Here is a 21,032-nt window from a genome sequence, read left to right as displayed (position 1 = left end):
TTGCCAGTTGAAAATGTATATGTGAACAAACTTGTGTTTCATTTATCCCCTGATTTTCCATGACTTTATCCTGGTCCAGATAACACTTCCATGACTTCACCAAGGGAGCCATGCCTGTTCTTACATTCTGGGTGGCATCTTCAGCCTGCCGGTCGATGATGGTCTGAAGTTTGGAGATCATGTCATCCTTCTCATTACAGATCTCCATCAGCTCCGACAACTTCAGCTCCTGAGACTCCAGAGTCTACAAGAGAAAGATACACTTTCACAGCAGAACCACTGTGATAGTGGGTTCTAACTCTTCTCTTTGTACTACATGTAAATATATATATTGGAGGCAATAATAATAATAATAATAATAATAATAATAATAATAATAATAATAATAATAATAATAACAATAATAATAATAATAGCTTAATACATGCAGAATTTATGTGACGATCAAAATTGGATGTATATAATTCACTTATTGTATGTTGTTGAAGGGTTTGGCTTGCGCATGGAAAATAAGCTTTATACATGCAGATAATACAGCCAAAGCACTGGAGCACTGAGCTACAACTGCTCTTATAGCTATACCTGCCCCCTGGACTATCTCAATCCGGCCCCCAAGGTCCTCAAAGAAAAACAAAACCACCGCCAAAAACTCAATAAAAGGCAGAATTATGTTAATAAATCTCATCTGCTATACAGCCATTGGATTTGTATCACTATTATATCAGGAGATTAACAAGAAAGTACCAATAAGAGCGGGAGAGAGGGTTAAAAATAGGGAGACTGCCGTGAAAATCAGGAGTGTTGGCACGTATAATCTCCAATGTGTGGCCCTTCCCTTAATTGATGTAAGTCAGTATGGCCCTCAGGAAGAAAGAAAAAAACCCCACCCCTGCTCTATAGTCTCACATCAATAAATGCATACACCGACTGTCTGGTGCAAACCTTGTCCAAAATTGGTTATTTTCAAGTTTCTCTGTGCATTGAAAAAGTTCTGCAATGCTTGGGTTTATGAAACCTTTTCTAAAACAATTAAACTCAAAAAGTTATGCTTGTCAGGTGAAAATATTTTGAAGGAGGTTTTCATCGGACAACAGTGATATGAGCAAAGTAGTAAGATTTGATCTGTGACGTCTTCAACCTGCATTCAAGTGTTATACAACAAAGTCACCAAATTGCAAACAGGCACAAGTAGTGCATGAGATAAACATGACGTGAATCTTAGTGATTCGTGTTAAAGAAGTCACTATCTTAGTCGCCATCTTTTACCTTTTTGGTGTTCATAAGCTCCTTGTTGGACTGATACACTTGGTTGGTAACGTTCTCCAGTTCTGAAATCATAATAGTTTTTTATTTATTAACTTATTTGTTTACACAATTATGAATAACAGATGTATCATGCGATAAACAATAAATAACTGCTTTATATTTTGCTCCTCTAGTATGGGAATTTGTCTTACTGACACATTTCTAAGCCACTGGTAGCGACATGCGACTTTGTGGGATTTTGTGGAAGCGTGCTGTGGCATAGATCTCAACAGTCACATGACTAGGGATGGGTATCGTTAAGGAATTAACGATACTACTACTCTTATCGATACTGCTTATCGATCCGGTACTTTAACGGTACTCTTATCGGTACTTTTTGTTATTTTTAAGAGAAAAAAACAGAAAAAAATTGTGCTGGTTGTTGTCGATTCTTTTCGTTATTTTTAAGGGGAGAAAGAAAAAATAGTTGCAAAATCTTAATGGGTGCGTTTTTATTATTAATTTAATTGTTTAGACAAATTGCTCGTGTTTCCACCGTTGCTAGTGAATGATTTATCGCACTTATGACAACGTGAATTGTCAGCATCAACTCGAGTGAAGTACAACCAGACTTTTGATCTCTCCTCTTGATATCAAAGAGAAATATGCTCTCAATTGTATAGCATGGTACTTTAAGATGTTACCTGAATGCAACACAGGTGATGACAGCCAATGACATGCACGGAAAACTAATGTGTGTATGTGTGTGTGTGTCTCTGACCCTGTGTCATTGTCAATGAATAGACAGCTCCGTGTGAGAAAGAAGCACAGAGAGAGAGAAAGAGAAACTTCTCGTTTACATTTATTTCCTCCGTCTTGCTGCTACTCTGGGAGTGCACGCGAGAACTGCTGCATTAACCCACTCTGCTAACATCTCCGTTCTTTCTTAACGTGTTGCGGTCTCTGTTCTCCTCGGCTCAGCTGCCTTCCCTTCAGTGTGTGCATGTGTGTGTGCTGCCAGCCCCGCCCCTCCTCAGTCAGTGTGTCGGCTCCTCGCTGGCAGCTGCCTGTCTCTCGTCTGATGAGAGACAGAGAAAGCAACGCGGAAAAGAGGAGCTGGATCTCATTTCTCGTTCGGAAATGGCAAAAATCACATCACAGGCATGTCTTACGGAGTTGGTGCGAAAAAACAACGTTTATGTAGCAAATAAATAGGAAATCTATTTTCTTAATTTCTCCAGTACCGATAAGAGAACCGTTAACGTGAAAGCTTATTGATCCTCCGGTATCTCGAAATCCAGCCCCGGGGTCCGTTTGGTACCGGGTCTCGGTACCCATCCCTACACATGACATTGTAACGTCACCTTCGATTCACTATAGAGAGCCAAAGTGAACGTCACTTCCTGCCCTTCTCTGTGTACCAGCGTCTGAGAAAATCTGAATGGTGGCGAGTGCCACGGGGTACGCATGTACATTTTGTCAACATCTCTTGTGTCGCACAATATACGTCACACACCATCAGCAACATGGAAAGACGGGAGAGACGTCACTTGTGCGACTGGCTGTGCGTAGTCTTTATGATTTATAACTTATAGTGCCAGTTTCACCACAAACTGTAATTTTTTGTGTGTGTATTATGCTATTACAGATACAGGCTTCATGAACAACATTCAGAGAGCCTAGCATTGATCTGCAGCTACTCATAAATCTATGTGAGGCTGATTTAAGTATGATAAATAGAAGTCGTTGAGTTTTAGGGTCTGGTGCTGAGGAGGTGTTTGTTCAGTCTCTTCTTGAAGGCATCAACACTGCTTGATGTAATGTCTCCAACAACCGTGGGGGGAAGGCTGTTCCATGTTGCTATGGCAGAGTGGAGAAAGCTCCTGGCCAGGCATTTGGTGTTTGTCCTGGGCAGTGACGGGGCATGGTTGGGTGGGAGCCTCCGGGTGGTTCGACCTGGGACGTGAGCGGGGGGGTAGCAGTGCTTTCAGGTCTGCCGGGCAGTTGGTAGTAGGCCTGCACGATATGAGGAAAATCTGCGATGTGCGATAACATTGTTCAATATAGCGATGACGATACGACTTGTGATAAATAAACAATTATGATGCATATTAGCTATACAGTTCCTATGTCTTTCTGCTTTAATAATGCTAACATAGACCCCAGACATAGCCTATGTCCACTGAATAAAGAAATGAAATACACACTGACTCTAGCTGAAACTACACACAGCGTGTTTGGGCTTTGGCAGAGGGGCGGAGCGCACTGTTGCAAGGGAAAGGTGTACGCTGGATTTACAACACAAGACAAAATGATCACACGCTGAGTGTGAATGCATGACGCGTGTAAATAAAACCACTTTTGCTATTCATTGCGTTTCAGGCAGTCTTTGCGATGTGTTTAGTGCGCATGTTCATATTGCGATGACGATGAAAATACGATTAATTGTGCAGCCCTAGTTGGTAGTGTGCATTTTGAAAAGAACAGTTGTTGCAGCAACTGTTCTGCGATGGCTCAAGTTGGTGATGGCAAAATCCAAGATCCATTTCCAAGAGTACGTCAAATATCTTGTAAGACTGAAGGAACTAGTCATCCCATAATCCATTCCAGCATTTCCGGCCAATCAGATTAGCGAATGATTGAGCGAGAGAGTGTTTCAATGGAAGGGCACTTGGAGAGCGACAGTGGGCGGGACCAGCAGTCTTTAATGGCATCCAGGCCCGTCGCAAAGGTGGGTGTGAGGCCCTGCTCATTAACGTGCACACGCATGAATCACGTGCACACGCATGAATCACGTGCACACGCATGAATCACGTGCACACGCATGAATCACGTGCACACACATAGCACAGCTAATCCTACTACACGCCAGTGGACACATAGTCAAGTGAAGCACAGCGCCTCAAAGACAACTTCACACCTTTGTAGGAGCTGAAACAATGGATTGCCATCACAGCAAATAAACTCATAGCTTTATCTTCATCTAGGCTACATGTGGAGAAAGATCTCACCATCATCACCCCTCTCTTTCACGTTCGGGCTGACATGCGGTGCGACGCGCGCTTTCAATGTTCCAAATAGGCAACTTCCAACGTTTATATCAGTGCGTCATGCATGATGCTCGCGGTCGAAATAATAATAGGCTACAGCATCACGCAGTCTCTCAGCCACAGTTGCAGAGCGCACAGACACAAACTAAAGATGAGACATGGTCGAACGAGGCACCGTGAGGCAGACCTCCGCAGATCGTATCGCCCCGTCTCTCCGGGAGCGCGCGCTGTGAATGTGCACTGCTGCTGTGTCTGTCTTGCCTCGGAAGCAGCAGAGAGAGAGGGAGGGTGTGTGAGAGTGTGTGTGTGTGAGAGAGATATACACACACACACACACACACACACACACAGTGACAGAGACAGAAAGTAGACGTTTATGTTTTCGTTTGATCAGACATAGGTTTTATAGATGTTTTTTATTTACCTCGACAGTTATCGACGAGTCAACTCTCGTCTTCTTCAGAAGCAGTCGCACTGACAGCTTGGTATGACGTGTCAGCTGTCAGTGCGACTCCTTCTGAAGAAGACGAGAGTTGACTCGTCGAAACTGTCAAGGTAAATAAAAAACATCTATAAAACCTATGTCTGATCACACGAAAACATAAACGTCTAATTATGAATGAAGACAGGATGAACATCATTGACCTATTTAGAGACAGAAAGTGAGAGGGAGAGACCGAGAGCGATGCACTCCGTTGTGTTGGAACTAGAGGTCGACCGATTAATCGGCCGGCCGATTAATTGGGGCCGATTATTGGCATTTTTAATTAATCGGCATCGGCCTGCAAATTTTTTTTTTTTTTTTTTTTGGCAGGCCAGGCCAGGCCAGGCCACCGGGCATTTGCCCGACGTGCCCGATTATGCAGTCCGCCACTGAATGTGAGTCTTCTCATGCACCCATGAGCCTACTGTAACGTTACGTTTCCTCAGTCACCACCATCTTCTGCAAACACACTTCTCCCATCAAATGACAGCAAATCTAAACAGTTACATTATTATTATTATTATTGTTAATGTATAGAACAGTGCATGAATGAGTTCTCTGACATACTGCTCTCTCGCTATAGCCTACCAGCCACTACTGAAATATATACCGCATAACCCAATGTATTTTTCTATTTAATAAAAAGAATAATCAAAAACATGTTACTGTACTGGCTAAGATAACATCTTATATTAGATGTAGGCCTACAGTATAATGTTATATTCGATTTTCAATGTGCATGAATGGACAATGGAAATCTAGGCTACTAGATTTCTTTAAAAAAAAATACCAACAGAAGAATATTGCACATTTTTTGGGGGCGCTACCCACACGTTTAGCTGTGTGTTTCTCATTCCGCGAATGCACAATCCTTACAAGTTGTACCCCGTTGTAAAGGTGACTAATCAGGCTTTCCAACTATATAAAATACAATACCAATTGGTATTATTAAAGGGGAGAAATAATCGAGCAAAATAACGTTTCCAAACTTTTTTTGAGGAGTTTATTTTAATCGTATTTTATCGAATGAAAAAAAATAAAAATAATCGGCATTATATATCGGCCATCGGCCGCCCTGCTCTCTAAAGATCGGCATCGGCATCGGCCATTGAAAAAGCAATATCGGTCGACCTCTAGTTGGAACAGATCTCGGAGCTGGAGTCCGTGCGTGAATACAATCCGTGCAGGCCGGGCGCGAGGCCTCGTGATGGTGCGAGGCCCTTAGCCTAGGTAAACCCAGCCACCACGTGACCTGCTCTCTCAGTTCCCAGTCACTATCGTCTAGCGAACGGGCCATTCAGAACGATTTCCGCGGCGGTTTAAAGACTCCCGCAGACCCGCAGCCACCCCGCAGCCAATGAGTGACGGCGTGACTGCCAACATCAGTCCTGCCGTGATCGGCCAATCATAGAGTGCGTCTTTGTCAATGACGTGTAACAGCTGCAGCGGCTTAGCACTACCTAGCCGTTAGCATTTGGCCTCTCTAAAGCATAGCTCCCGAGCTAGCTACTAGCTGGCTAGCTATATGGCTATGCAACTACGTGAGGAAATTCAAGTGAAAACAGCTGTTGAGGTTGAGGTCTGTTGATCAAAATAACACCTAGCGTTATCGAAATCGGATTTTAGCGGACCATACAAGCCAGGGCTTCAGAGCTGATCACCTGGACACATTTTATGGCGAAATTATCTGATAAACTTGTCTGTGCTGCTCTGTGGTGATCAGCTAATGTCTTCATAGCATTGTGATTATGATTTAATGCATTATGGAAGATAAACGCTGGTTTAACATAATTAAAATAATTCCCTACCAAACATGTAAAGTGACGCTTCTGGGCAGTAGACCATTTGGGCATAACATTATGTAATGTGACATGAGATCACCACATTTCAATAAATATAACGTTTTTGCACATTTGAATGCTGCTGGTCGTTTGTTTAATGCTGTATATATTGGATATTTAAAGCTGATACACAACACAATTGTGTTGAGGTAATTCTGCAAAGCTCAGTTAAAAATATAACATGTAACACTTTACACAATCAAATCTAACTTATTCACAGCAATACACAGTCCAGTAGTACAGTGGGCTAATTGTTTGAATTATATCGAAATATATTTGCATGGTGTAGCATGTAATGCAGATAATGTAGCTAGATACTCTGACACAGAAAGGCAGACAAGCTAGCAGCAGGGATCTTGTCACACTGATTCCAGATAAACTCCTCTGTCTAGCCAGCTATACAATATTGATCAAAATAACACCTATATCGAAATCGGATTTTAGCGGACCATACAAGCCGGGGCTTCAGAGCTGATCACCTGGACACATTTTACGGCGAAATTATCTGATAAACTTGTCTGTGCAGCTCTGTGGTGATCAGCTAATGTCTTCGCATTGTGATTATGATTTAATGCATTATGGAAGATAAACGCTGGAAGGCTGGGTAGCATTAGCTGACGTCATCCAGGCTACAGTAACATTAGGCTATTATAGTTATGAAACGCTGATTCAAACGTTACAATAATAAGACACAATAGGAGCCAGTTACCCTACTGTAGATAGAGAGTAATTTCAGACCACCAGATATCACCATATTTATGTTATTAAATGCTGTAACGTTAACGGTAATTCTCATGTGTATGGTTTATTTATAAGCATTCATTGATTGAAGCAGAGTGCTGGTCGGTTAAGTTTCTCTGTAGTCAATGTCCTCTGCTCCAATCTTCGTTCGTAGTTTCTTCTGTCTCTCGTCCAGCAGCTGCAGATGTCATCATTATCCACGTTATTGATTATTATTTATAAAAAAAATCTCGTGTAAATATTTTGTGAACGCACCAATAGTTAGAGAAGGAAACCTCTCTTTGCATTTTATTTTTTAATAAAAGTAGGCTACTTGTGATATCTCACGTGGTCGATCATCATTGCAAATTTATGTGAACAGCTAGGTTTAATGACAAATATGGAATATCACCCAAGGAAATACCACGGTTTAATGCCAACAGATAAACCATACAGATTTGTTGTAATTGTGAACACATAAGGGAGCAAAGACATGGTTTTCAAGTATAACACAACTTTTATTCAAAGACAGGATTGAAAAATATAGGTCACTTGTATTCACTTCAGTAATGTCAGGTCTCAGTCGCATTCACGCTAACCTCTTAACGTCTAGCTATAGCTAGGTTACATCTGGATTATGTATAATATACAGAATTGCACAGTAGGCCTACACAGTTGCACAGTTACTGCACAGTAACGTGTACAAATATTGAACGCAACAGTCTCGTTCTGGAGCGAACCCCTCAGCTGAATTCACGTTGGAATATGATATCAAGGCTTGATACATTTGATTGTAGCTACTCATACAGCCGTGTGGAGCTTATCTAGCTAGGTTGCATCTGGAATATGATATCAAGCCAGTAATGTAGCTAGCTAGCGTTAAATAGGTTTATCTGTAACCACGCTGAAATGTGAGGGCATTAACGTTAATATTTCAATTAGGTCAAACACACCTTACCGTTATGACTGCGGCCGTTTTGGATTAACATTAGCGTTAAGTCCATGATCAAATCTAGCATTTCGGTATATTCAGTGTGTGTGTGTGAAAAGGATGTTAGCATGCTAGCATTATTAGCACAGAATGTATACAGTCCATGGTACAACGTTAGGCCTTCAAGTCCTGAGGCGAACAGCACTGGAGGATGAAGTCTGCAGACTGGCATTCAGTGTCCAGCATAACAAGCACGCCTGTTTCCTCATCAGGTTGGCAGCAGCTGTATAGATGATGACTGTTCTTCACAGCCACAAATATCTCTCCAGATCTGCGGCCATCTGCAGCAGGGATCGAGGTTTGGGTCCGTGTAGACTAGGGCTGCCAACATTCCATCCCAGCAATACGGGACGGTCGGACCAACGGGGTGGGGGGGGGAGTTGTCCTGTTCCTCTTTCATTCCCTGACCACCGTCACGCGATGTTCTCTCTTCTTGTAGCTGGTTGTAACCATTTGCGTGCTAGCAGTACTGAAATGAAAAGTGTTAGCTCATGCGCTAACAACAAAGGTCGCAGAGTGATGACGCCATCTGCTGCACTGCGCATGTGCTCTGTGCACTAAACTGGTTGGATGATGGTTGCGTAATGGAGTGGTCTATCGGGGGGGGGCAACAACCGCAGGAAATCGTTTAACAATGGTGGGAATCCAGACCATAGTGACTGAGAACAGGTCTGAGAGCAGGTCACGTGGGGGATGGGTTTACCCAGGCTACGAGGCCCTGTGCAGTCGCACACTTCGCACAGCCCTCAGCCCTGATGGCATCCATGAGACCATGCATTAGACACTAGCTCAGTGGATAACATCCATGAGACAATGCATTAGACACTAGCTCAGTGGATAACATCCATGAGACGATGCATTAGACACTAGCTCAGTGGATAACATCCATGAGACCATGCATTAGACACTAGCTCAGTGGATAACGTCGTCGTAGAACAGCCGCATTTCCTTGGAAGTAACACAACAACCGGGGAAGGGATTTGAGGAGGCGTGCTGGCATGGAAGGCAGCGTGACTCGTAATGGTAACTTAACATAACATACTTTCACTCGCTCAGTGGCTGTTTTAGCCCTTTACTCAGCAAGCTGTTGCTTACGTTTGTAGTAGCCTAGCCAGAGAGAGAAGAGCCAGAGGTAGAAATGAGTGCAGGGCCCGGCGTGCTTCGCCAATCAAAGGCGTCGATATTACACTTTAGAATTGTGGGTAGTGTAGTACTTCTTCATGACATCAAATATATATACTGTATATATTTTTAAATAAACAAGGATGCTATAAAGATTACGGTAGTGGCTTCGACAGGAACAGATACCATCGTTTCACAACTAGCTCGCCTGTGGTAAGTCTACCTTGGGTGGTTACGACATTATGAATGAATAATAATCAAAATCTCATTGCAGAATATGAAGGGGGGAAATACTCTTCCGGAACAGAGGCGTCACGTGACAGTTGAGCTCTATTAAATGGAAGACAACCACCACCACTCTTGTTTTTTTACCACTGTTTTTGTGCAGGAGCTGCTCTTGGGTTTTCCTCAGCTCCTCGCTCAGCGCCGACAGCTTCTTGTCCAGATCCTCCACAGCGTTGGCTCTGCCCGCCTGCTCCCCCGGCGAGGCCGAGCCCAGGCAGGAGTGGGCGGCCTGGGCTGCAGTCTTTATGTTGGCCAGGTCGCTGGACACGGAGTCCATGAAGCCGCCCAGGTCCAGGGGTTCGTCCTACAGGACAGAGCAAACATCAGGAGAAGAATGGCTAAGGTGTGCCACCCCTGTTCAACTGCATGTTACACACACACACACACACACCCACCCAAGGGGGGGGACGCAGCTTCTGTGTTTCATCTTTAGAAACAGAAATACTCACTTTCCAAGGCCACGATCGCTCCTAATCTGTAATGCAATTGTATTTGTGAAACCTGGGTGTGTTGATAGGAACGACAGTATAAACTACATGTAAGGATCTTGTCACTCAAATGTATCGAAGTGAATCTGACCACACTTGGGTTCTTATTTGTAGTATTTCAAATATTTTTCATTGAAACTTTTGTAAGTAAATGTCCGATGTGAGAATAGAATAGAAAACTAGAACAAATCCACCGCATGAAACACCTACATTGCAAAGCATCTGCAACAGAATGAAATGTTTGAAATAAGCGAGCCGTCATTCGGAAAGGTGACGCAGTCGGTGTGATCGTGGCCTAAGAGGCTGCATTACCATGACTTGTGCCTCTTCATTGGGTCCGGTGGAGGCGATTTTTCCGACCAGCTGTTTGAAGATCTCCAGTCTCCTTTCTGCTCGCTCCTCCAGCATCTCCTTCTCTCTCGCCAGCCGATCACTGAGACACAAACAAACAACACACAGGTGTGTCATTATTTGTCCGGACATTAACATTTGACTGACTTAACAGACAGCCTGGAACTGATACAGGGTTTTTCCTGGGTCAGAATGAGGCTGCGGTGGCAATAGAGCCTGACCGACATGGGATCTTTGATACCGATACCAGTTTTATTGGGGACAAATCAGTGGGCACAAGGTTTTCCCACAGCCTGGGCCAAAACACGGTTTTGGTCTATATAGCTACTTTCACCTTTTCATAATAACTGTAGGGGGGGTCATTTTTATATAACTCGTCCGTTTGGAGTAAAATAGATGATAGAAAAAGGGGTGATTGACAGATCGCCTGTCCAGTGATCGCGCAGCTTGCTGATCACGAACCAATAGCAGGCGGAGCTGCGGCTCTGGGAAACTCCCATCCGTTTGGAGTAAAATAGATGATAGAAAAAGGGGTGATTGACAGATCGCCTGTCCAGTGATCGCGCAGCTTGCTGATCACGAACCAATAGCAGGCGGAGCTGCGGCTCTGGGAAACTCCCATCTCACGTGAGCTGCGCAAGGACTCAACCCATTCCCTCCCAAAGATGGCGACGGCCACCACTTCGGCTCAAAGCAGGAGCCCAAAATCAATGGGATAGCCCTGTCCATATCTTTTAGGTCAGTGGGACAAATTCACTGCTTACCGATAGGCGGCTGATATAATGATTTTTTTAAATGAAAATAGACGTATTCTATGTTGATTGTACACCGATTTGACTATGCAAAGGTAAACCCTAAACAAATCACTTTAAACTTTAAAGATTTAAAATTAAATTGTCGACACATTGGCGTAATGCCACAATCACAAATGACAGAAATCCATCAAGTTGCATCAAGTGCTTTGCATGAAGACGCCTGTCAAGAGTTTCGTCAGGAGCTGGAGGGTTAGGGATAGGTGTTACGGCGGGTTCACACACACGCCTAGAGCGACGCTTAAAGCAACGCCTAAGCAACGCCTAAAATTTAGGCGTCCTTGTTAACAGACGAGAGCGTTCACACATACCGCTGCCACGCTGTGCTGAAGCCACGCTCGCGCTGTGCCTACGCTGCGCTGCATTTATCGTTTAGGCGTCTGTTCTATTTTTCAGCTCTAGGCGCGCTGAACTGTCAAGCTGGCTGTTGTTTCTGGTGGACTTGGGCCATATTTTCTACCGAGTTTGCCCAAAAGGGAGGGTGGAGCGCGAATTAACAGTGCATAGTAGGAAAGCTGTCCTTCATGTGTTCCTCTATTAACGTCTTTTCTATCAGATGTATATATACCCCCCCTGTCTCAATGCATATATCACTCATGGTGTTGATGACTCATAGTCACATGATTACCCGAGGGAAGGGCCAAGAAATAGACAGACATCCTCACTTGCACATTACAATAAAAAAGAGGACTCACCCATGCTATAAATCAGATCTGAAAAGTGTAAAAAAACCGCTGCTCATGTGTTCAGCGTAGCGCAGAGCGTGGCGTCCTGTGTGAACGAAAATAGGCGCCAGGCGTGCATGAAGCAATGCCTATATGCGTAGGCATAGGCGTAGGCATAGGCGTAGGCATAGGCGTAGGCGTGTGTGTGAACCGGACGTTACGCCACGTTCACACACACGCCTAGAGCGACGCTTTAAGCAACGCCTAAGCAACGCCTAAAATTTAGGCGTCCTTGTTAACAGACGAGAGCGTTCACACATACCGCTGCCACGCTGCGCTGAAGCCACGCTCGCGCTGTGCCTACACTGCGCTGCATTTATCGTTTAGGCGTCTGTTCTATTTTTCAGCTCTAGGCGCGCTGAACTGTCAAGCTGGCTGTTGTTTCTGATGGACTTGGGCCATATTTTCTACCGAGTTTGCCCAAAAGGGAGGGTGGAGCGCGAGTTAACGAGTGCATAGTAGGAGAGCTGTCCTTCATGTGTTCCTCTATTAACGTCTTTTCTGTCAGATGTATATATACCCATAGATATATATAAAGGCTAGATAGCTTACCCGCGCTGCCGGCCAATGGAGAGCGACGTCGTCGCATGGCGGCCATCTTGCTACAGGGAGCTACTAGGAGTTATGAGCATCTGTTGTTGGGTTAGTATGGCAACATCATATGATCATAACTCCTAGGGAAATGGATGAAACTGCATGAAACTTTGTGCCTGAATCCCTCTCATGGCATAGATGCTTCGGTTTAATTTTGGTGTAATTTGGAGCTCATCAAAAAAATAGTGTTTTTAGTGTTTTTTGTTTTTTTTTGGTCTATCTCGGGAACGGAATATGCTTGTAATAAACCAAACCGTTTGTAAATCCGTCAAGATTTCAGCGAGTTATGAGTATTTTTGTCTGTGCAGGTCACCAGCTACCATAGAACCTACCAGAAAGGCACTGTAGCAAGATGACGGCCGTTCAACGACGCTGCTGACTCCGCCTTAAGCCATCTAGCCTTTATATATATCTATGTATATACCCCCACTGTCTCAATGCATGTATCACTCATGGTGTTGATGACTCATAGTCACATGATTACCCAGGGAAAATAACAATTACAGCCGGCCAGGAAATAGACAGACATCGTCACTTGCACATTACAATAAAAAAGAGGTTTATATTACTACTCACCCATGCTATAAATCAGATCTGAAAAGTGTAAAAAACCACTGCTCATGTGATCAGCATAGCGCAGAGCGGGGCTTCAGTGTGGCGTCCTGTGTGAACGCAAATAGGCGCCTAGCATGCATGAAGCAATGCCTATATGCCTAGGCATAGCTTAAAGCGTTGCTTAAAGCGTCGCTCTAGGCGTGTGTGTGAATCGGCCGTTAGGTCAGGAGCTGGAGGGTTAGGGATAGGTGTTACGGCCGGTTCACACACACGCCTAGAGCGACGCTTAAAGCAACGCCTAAGCAACGCCTAAAATTTAGGCGTCCTTGTTAACAGACGAGAGCGTTCACACATACCGCTGCCACGCTGTGCTGAAGCCACGCTCGCGCTGTGCCTACGCTGCGCTGCATTTATCGTTTAGGCGTCTGTTCTATTTTTCAGCTCTAGGCGCGCTGAACTGTCAAGCTGGCTGTTGTTTCTGGTGGACTTGGGCCATATTTTCTACCGAGTTTGCCCAAAAGGGAGGGTGGAGCGCGAATTAACGAGTGCATAGTAAGAGAGCTGTCCTTCATGTGTTCCTCTATTAACGTCTTTTCTGTCAGATGTATATATACCCCCCCTGTCTCAATGCATGTATCACTCATGGTGTTGATGACTCATAGTCACATGATTACCCGAGGGAAAATAACAATTACAGCGGGCCAAGAAATAGACAGACATCCTCACTTGCACATTACAATAAAAAAGAGGACTCACCCATGCTATAAATCAGATCTGAAAAGTGTAAAAAAACCGCTGCTCATGTGTTCAGCGTAGCGCAGAGCGTGGCGTCCTGTGTGAACGAAAATAGGCGCCAGGCGTGCATGAAGCAATGCCTATATGCGTAGGCATAGGCGTAGGCATAGGCGTAGGCATAGGCGTAGGCATAGGCGTAGGCGTGTGTGTGAACCGGCCGTTAGGTCCGGAGATGGAGGCGGCACCAAATTTGACGGAGGTGCCCGCCTCCGAATTCCCTATGCAGCAAAAGCCCCGCTGTGTAAATGTAAGGCAGTGCATCGGGTAATAAAAAGATAAGTCTCAACACCAGACCCATGAGAGTTCTTACATTACTGCATGCTGCTAAGATCTCTCCCTGGGTCTGGGACACTCCTCGCTCCAAACTGGTGTCGGAATCCTGGCCAGTGATGAGTGGGTTCGGAGTCTTGAACCCACCAATCAGTAACAACTTTAGCCATCAGGCGCGCCCACCCAACCGGACTTCTGATGAAATGAAACCACTCTCTCATTGGTGCTATGACCTGTCAGTCATTCAATTGCCCCCCCCCCCCTCCAAACAGCAGCTGGGGCTGTGGAGTGGCACAGACTCATCTATGTAGTATGCGGAGCGCAGCGATTCAATGTTAATATTTGAGTCTGGGGAGAGACTAATAAAAAGATAACATGTGCTCAGCAAATCCTTTCCTGAATAAAGGTTAAAAGAGTTTCGGAATCTCACTTGTAATCAGTCTGCATCTCCGAGAAGATCTCAGTGAATTCCCTGCTGACCTCCTCTCGCACCCGTGCCTCCAGCACGATGCTCTCCGCTCTCTCTTTCTTCAGCTGCGCCTGCAGCTCCTGCAGCAGCGTCACCTGCCGCTGAGGGGGAAAACAGCGGGGAGATGAGGATGTGCAGGTCTCAATGTTTTTTTATCTACATAACATATTTTTAGCAAACGAAATCTTAATTTTAAAATCATTTTTGTTGGCGTTTATTTCAGAAGGGAGCGAGGCGAGCCTCACCGCTCCTTAACTAATTTGGCTCGGGTTTGAATTTACGTTCAGAAATAACATTTAAAACAGCAATAAAACACAAAAACAAAGGCTATGATGCAATCATCCAAGAGACTTGGTGGCTGTAAGGCCGTTTCACACCGGTGCGGATCTCCATGCGAATAATCGGCACAGACATTTGCAAAAAAAGTTTTAATTAGTTGTAAATGGTAAATGGTAAATGGCCTGCATTTATATAGCGCTTTTATCCAAAGCGCTTTACAATCAGTAGATAGTCTACATTCACCCATTCATACACCGATGGCGGCAGGCTGCCACGCAGGGTGCCTAGTGCTACACACCATCGGGTGCAAGGAGGGTTAGGTGTCTTGCCCAAGGACACAGCGACAGCAGCTGGGAGGGAGCGGGGATCGAACCGCCAACCCTTGCGTCATTGGCCGACCCGCTCTACCTCCTGAGCTAAAGCCGCCCCAAGTTGTAATTGAAGCTTGCACACCGCAGCCGAACATTCGTGCGGCATTTTATTTTTCCGGATAGACATTGACGTCCGCGGATTTCCGCCTGCGGAAAATACGTTTGACCAATGAAATCCTTTGTTTACAGCTGATGTCATACTACTCTTGCCTAGGGATGGGTACCGAACTCGGTACTTTTACAGGCACCGACCGAAAGTGGGCGGTACTACCGAGTATCAGTTCACATGACATGAAACGGTACCTCATTTCGGTACTTTTTTTTTTTCTATTATAATTTAAAAATGTCGGTACTTGAACGCATCTCAGTGATACAAAGACAGCGAGCGAGATAGAAATTCCGACGCAAACTTGAAGGCAACACACACGAGGGTGGGTTACGTCATCACGTCACTGCCAAAACAAGCTGAAGAGAAGAAGATGGCCTCTCGCTTGCGGTCCACTTCACAAAGATAGACTCAGACAACGCTCGCTGTAACATTTGCGATGCGAAGTGCAAAGCTGGCCAGGGGAACACCTCTAACTTGAGGAAACACTTGGTCAAGCATAAAATCTTTTTAAATGCGGAAGACTGTAAAGTGTTCGATAGCCTGAGGGTGGACGCTGCATCCACCAGCAGCAAAGCACCTACAGCCAGCAGCTCCTCTGCTTCGTTAGCTGAAACGGACAACGACGACGACGAAACTTCAAGTGTCACAAGTGAGGCGTCGACTTCTTCAACATCAGGTAACGTCATTTAATTAGCTAACGTTAAATACACGTTAACGTGTATTTAACGTTAACGTTAACGTTACGATTTCAGACGGGCTGCCCTCTGAAATCGTAACGTTAGCTGGATAGTTGTAGCTTATAGCTTAGCATGTTTAGTAGCGTAACTAGCGTTGCTAACGTTATTATTATCCTCAGTTCGTGTCACCGTGAGACGTTCAACGTTACACTCTTGCTTTCTTTGCTAGGCCACCGTGTGAGAGTCGCACAGGAGACACCCTTCACCCTGGCGAAGAAAGCAGCTTTACCCCGGCAGAAAGTAAATGAGTGCCACAGGGCAGTGACTGCCTTCATTGTAAAAGGCATGTTGCCCTTCGCAACGGTGGAGTCTCCATGGTTCAGGTAAATTATTTATTTATGTATAAATGGGTGATAATGTGTGTGTGTGTGTGTGTGTGTGTGTGTGATATTCATAGAGTAAGCTAAGTTACTAACAATAGTTATTTTTATTGTCTATATATAGGGAGATGACAGGGACCCTGAACCCAAAATACTCCCCTCCCTCCAGAGACCTTCTCACAAACACACTTATCCCAGCTTGGTATCGTGTTGAGAAGAAGAATGTGAAGGAGGAACTCAGGGCAGTTGACCATATTGCAGTGACCGCTGATGGATGGAGCAGTGTGGCACAAGACCATTACCTGCGACAAGTAAACTCTTGGTTTGGGAGGGAAGAGGGAGGGAGGGAGGGGTTTTATTTTGTTGGGTGCTGCTGCTAAACAAAAAAAAATCTAAATAAAGAACAATGTTGAAATTGAGAAGTTTGGACTTATTTGTTTTACAACTCATTTTTGTTGTTGCAAAAAAAAAAAAAAAAAATTTTTTTTTTTTTTTTACTCAAAAAAGTATCGAAAAAGGTACCGTTTTTGGTACCGTACCGAATTCCAGGTACCGGTACCGTACCGGTATCGATTCAAATGTGAACGGTACCCAACCCTACTCTTGCCAAACCTCATCAATTTGGTTTCTCAACATCCAATTTTATATGACAAACACCATGACGATCAACACCAAAATTAAGGACAATCGATCTTCAGATTGCCCAGCAGCTGGGATTCACTGAAGATGGTAATGTAGCTGAAACGAATTCCTACTTGCTAACGTCGTAAACCACTGTTGTAAATGGATGGAGCTAATGTAAGCCACTTGTATCCAAGTGCTAACTAGCAGTTTAGCATCAAATTTGGGGTCCAACGCTCCTGCCTCGATTTCACTGAAATGGACGGCAATTTCACTGCCTCCAGTTGCTTTTCATGGCTCGTCTCGCTGCTGTGTCTGTCTGTCTGTGTCTGACGTTAGCCGACTGGTAGCTAGCTTGCGCAAGTAGGCGGTGCTGTCCTACTAGACGGGAGCCGGGGAGGGACATTAACTACTGGTTTACACTGAACACTGTTTTTCCTCTGCGGTAAATGAATGTGGGACTGCGAATAATTCGCACCGGACCTGTGTGTTTAGGTTGCAATGCGGAAAATTCGCACGGAATTTCGTACCACATTCCGCCTCTGCATTCGCACCCCATCTGTGTGAAACGGCCTTTAGTGTGGTGTTTTATGGCACTTTGCTGTCGCGTTAAATGAGCAGCTGATGTGTGGTGCGTGCAGATGCTTTCAGATTGATAGAGCCTTTGCTGAAGGGGCCTAAGTGATGTTGCCAACAGGCTACAACTTAAGTCTTAGGCTATAGATCACACAATATTAGGCTAGTTTATATAAGGAATTTATTTATTTGGCATATTTCCAACCGGCCAATTGAGCCGGCGACCTCTTAATTTGCCGGCCCACGGAAACAAATACCGGCTAAAAGCCGGCAATTGTTGGCTAACGGAATCCCTGTACTGCACTGAAGTCAATGGTGACTCCCGTGTTGTCTCGACTTGTGCTGGCAACCTCCCTGGGTTGTATATTATGGACAAATTTCAATTCAAACTTTCAACTGGCAGGTGGGGGAGGAGATGACATAATTTCCATTTTTGCGTGAACTGTTCCTTTAAAAACAATATTGAGAACTGTCCATTCTCATGTAATAACAGAAGCAGGTTGTAACATTTACACCCTTTTCTTTATTAAAGAAAATTCCTCCTCGTGCTATGAGTGAGCACGCATGCCCTGGAGAGTGAGACCCTTATAAAACAGAGGTTGATGAAAACAAAAGACCTCTTAAGGGGCGTTCACACCGAGATATTTATTTTTCGCTCTGTCGCTCAAGTCAACCCTTTGGAATCGCTCTGTCGCTCTGTTTAAATCGCTCATCAACAGGCACACGAAATGACGGACATGTGGGGGATATAACGTTACGTAATGTCATGCTGTTTGTCCACTACGAGCCACCGTCATTGTTTACAAGCTAAGCCTATCAGCGTGCTCCTAATGCGAGCTGCATACCGGTAGTACAGACTTCACTTCATGTCAGCTGTCAGCCTGTCAATGCGGTTTGTTGCCACACAATAAACCAGCGGTTTGTTCCAAGCCAGTGTGATCCTTGACTCACTCTCACACGGCAGCCAATCAGCATTGAACAGCGAGCGACTGATGCCAGCGTATTTTCGCTCGAGTTGGAATATTTCATCTTGAGCGACGAGCGTATTTTCTCCCTGTCGCTCTGTCTCTGCCGCTCGGACGCCCAGCGATTATTCTCCCAGGCGAATATACGCTCAATCGCTCGTTTGCATTGACTTTGTATGTAAACTCGACGCCAGCGACAAACTTTAATAGGTCGGTGTGAACGCAGCTTAAGAAGACTGAAAACACATTTAATTACTCCAGCTCTCCGGCTCATCTTCCATCTAATAACTAATACATTTACTGTTTTAATATCGCCGTATAGTCTTTATTTCTGTAAAATGCACTGTGTTGCCCTGTTTGTCTAAAGTGCTTCGTAAATGAATTAAGAGTGGAAAGTAACTGACCTGGTAAGTCTTTTTATCAACAATAACTTCTTCTTCATCGTTGTTGTCATCATCACTCTCTTCCACAGTGTCGTCCATCAGGCTCTCCTCTTCTTCATCATCCTCATCCTCCTGGACACAAGGTTGTCATAACAATGGAGTTTTACCATGTGATGACACAAGCCAAGTATAATAAGACTAAAACCACACAATATGATCATGTAAACATCTTGTACTGTGAGGCAGTGGTGTGCACAGGCTCTCTAAAGCAGTGGCAGTTCTGAGACTAAGTGAGGATTCTGAGAATAAAGTCAGAATTCAGAAAGGAAAGTTAGAAGTTTAATGTCAGAATTCTGAAGGGGGGGGGGGGGAGCCAGCATTCTGAGGGGGAAAAAACGCAGAATTCTGACATTAAAGTCAGAAATCTGAGATTAAAGTCAGAATTTTCAGATTAAAGTCAGAAATCTGAGATTAAAATCAGAAATCTGAGATTAAAGTCAGAATTCTCAGATTAAAGTCAGAAATCTGAGATTAAAATGAGAAATCTGAGATTAAAGTCAGAATTCTCAGATTAAAGTCAAAATCTGAGATTAAAATCAGAAATCTGAGATTAAAGTCAGGATTCTGAATAAAGTCTGAATTCTGAGAGGAACGTCAGCATACGTGCATAATATGTGACATCACTGATGACATTACTGATATGACCCTAGATTTCTGTCATGTCAAAGTGGGGTCACAAGCCACAAAAGCTTTGGAAGCCAGCCCTGCTGTAATGGGAGGGACAAGAGGAAGCCAGCCCTGCTCTAATGGGAGGGACAAGAGGAAGCCAGCCCTGCTCTAAGGGGAGGGACAAGAGGAAGCCAGTCCTGCTCTAATGGGAGGGACAAGAGGAAGCCAGTCCTGCTCTAATGGGAGGGACAAGAGGAAGCCAGTCCTGCTCTAATGGGAGGGACAAGAGGAAGCCAGTCCTGCTCTAATGGGAGGGACAAGAGGAAGCCAGTCCTGCTCTAATGGGAGGGACAAGAGGAAGCCAGTCCTGCTCTAATGGGAGGGACAAGAGGAAGCCAGTCCTGCTCTAATGGGAGGGACAAGAGGAAGCCAGTCCTGCTCTAATGGGAGGGACAAGAGGAAGCCAGTCCTGCTCTAATGGGAGGGACAAGAGGAAGCCAGTCCTGCTCTAATGGGAGGGACAAGAGGAAGCCAGTCCTGCTCTAAGGGGAGGGACAAGAGGAAGCCAGTCCTGCTCTAATGGGAGGGACAAGAGGAAGCCAGTCCTGCTCTAATGGGAGGGACAAGAGGAAGCCAGTCCTGCTCTAATGGGAGGGACAAGAGGAAGCCAGTCCTGCTCTAATGGGAGGGACAAGAGGAAGCCAGTCCTGCTCTAATAGGAGGGACAAGAGGAAGCCAGTCCTGATATAAGGGGAGGGACAAGAGGAAGCCAGTCCTGCTCTAATGGGAGGGACAAGAGGAAGCCAGCCCTGCTCTAATGGGAGGGACAAGAGGAAGCCAGCCCTGCTCTAATGGGAGGGACAAGAGGAAGCCAGTCCTGCTCTAATGGGAGGGACAAGAGGAAGCCAGTCCTGCTCTAATGGGAGGGACAAGAGGAAGCCAGCCCTGCTCTAATGGGAGGGACAAGAGGAAGCCAGTCCTGCTCTAATGGGAGGGACAAGAGGAAGCCAGTCCTGCTCTAATGGGAGGGACAAGAGGAAGCCAGTCCTGCTCTAATGGGAGGGACAAGAGGAAGCCAGTCCTGCTCTAATGGGAGGGACAAGAGGAAGCCAGTCCTGCTCTAATGGGAGGGACAAGAGGAAGCCAGTCCTGCTCTAATAGGAGGGACAAGAGGAAGCCAGTCCTGATCTAAGGGGAGGGACAAG

At 45.0% G+C, this 21,032-nt stretch overlaps 1 protein-coding gene and 1 long non-coding RNA gene across 2 annotated transcripts in view; one reads left to right on the top strand and one right to left on the bottom strand.

Annotated features, from left to right (window-relative positions):
• kif20ba (kinesin family member 20Ba) overlaps window positions 1-21,032 on the bottom strand; it is a 119,707-nt gene that overhangs the window by 72,330 nt on the left and 26,345 nt on the right. Inside the window, exons 14-19 of the mRNA XM_083650736.1 lie at window positions 19,180-19,290; window positions 14,759-14,898; window positions 10,539-10,659; window positions 9,826-10,042; window positions 1,267-1,328; window positions 125-244 (exon numbers count right to left, since the gene is read on the bottom strand). Coding sequence (XP_083506862.1) covers window positions 125-244; window positions 1,267-1,328; window positions 9,826-10,042; window positions 10,539-10,659; window positions 14,759-14,898; window positions 19,180-19,290 — 771 coding nt within the window. The remainder of the gene's footprint in view (window positions 1-124; window positions 245-1,266; window positions 1,329-9,825; window positions 10,043-10,538; window positions 10,660-14,758; window positions 14,899-19,179; window positions 19,291-21,032) is intronic.
• Window positions 15,912-16,913, top strand: LOC310788937. The gene is made up of 3 exons (XR_014553319.1): window positions 15,912-16,232; window positions 16,463-16,616; window positions 16,738-16,913. It is a non-coding gene; the product is annotated as an uncharacterized lncRNA (long non-coding RNA).

Source organism: Poromitra crassiceps (assembly GCF_964638095.1).
Source record: "Poromitra crassiceps genome assembly, chromosome: 14".
Classification (NCBI taxonomy): Eukaryota; Metazoa; Chordata; class Actinopteri; order Beryciformes; family Melamphaidae; genus Poromitra; species Poromitra crassiceps.
This window is presented reverse-complemented; position numbering and strand designations above follow the sequence as displayed.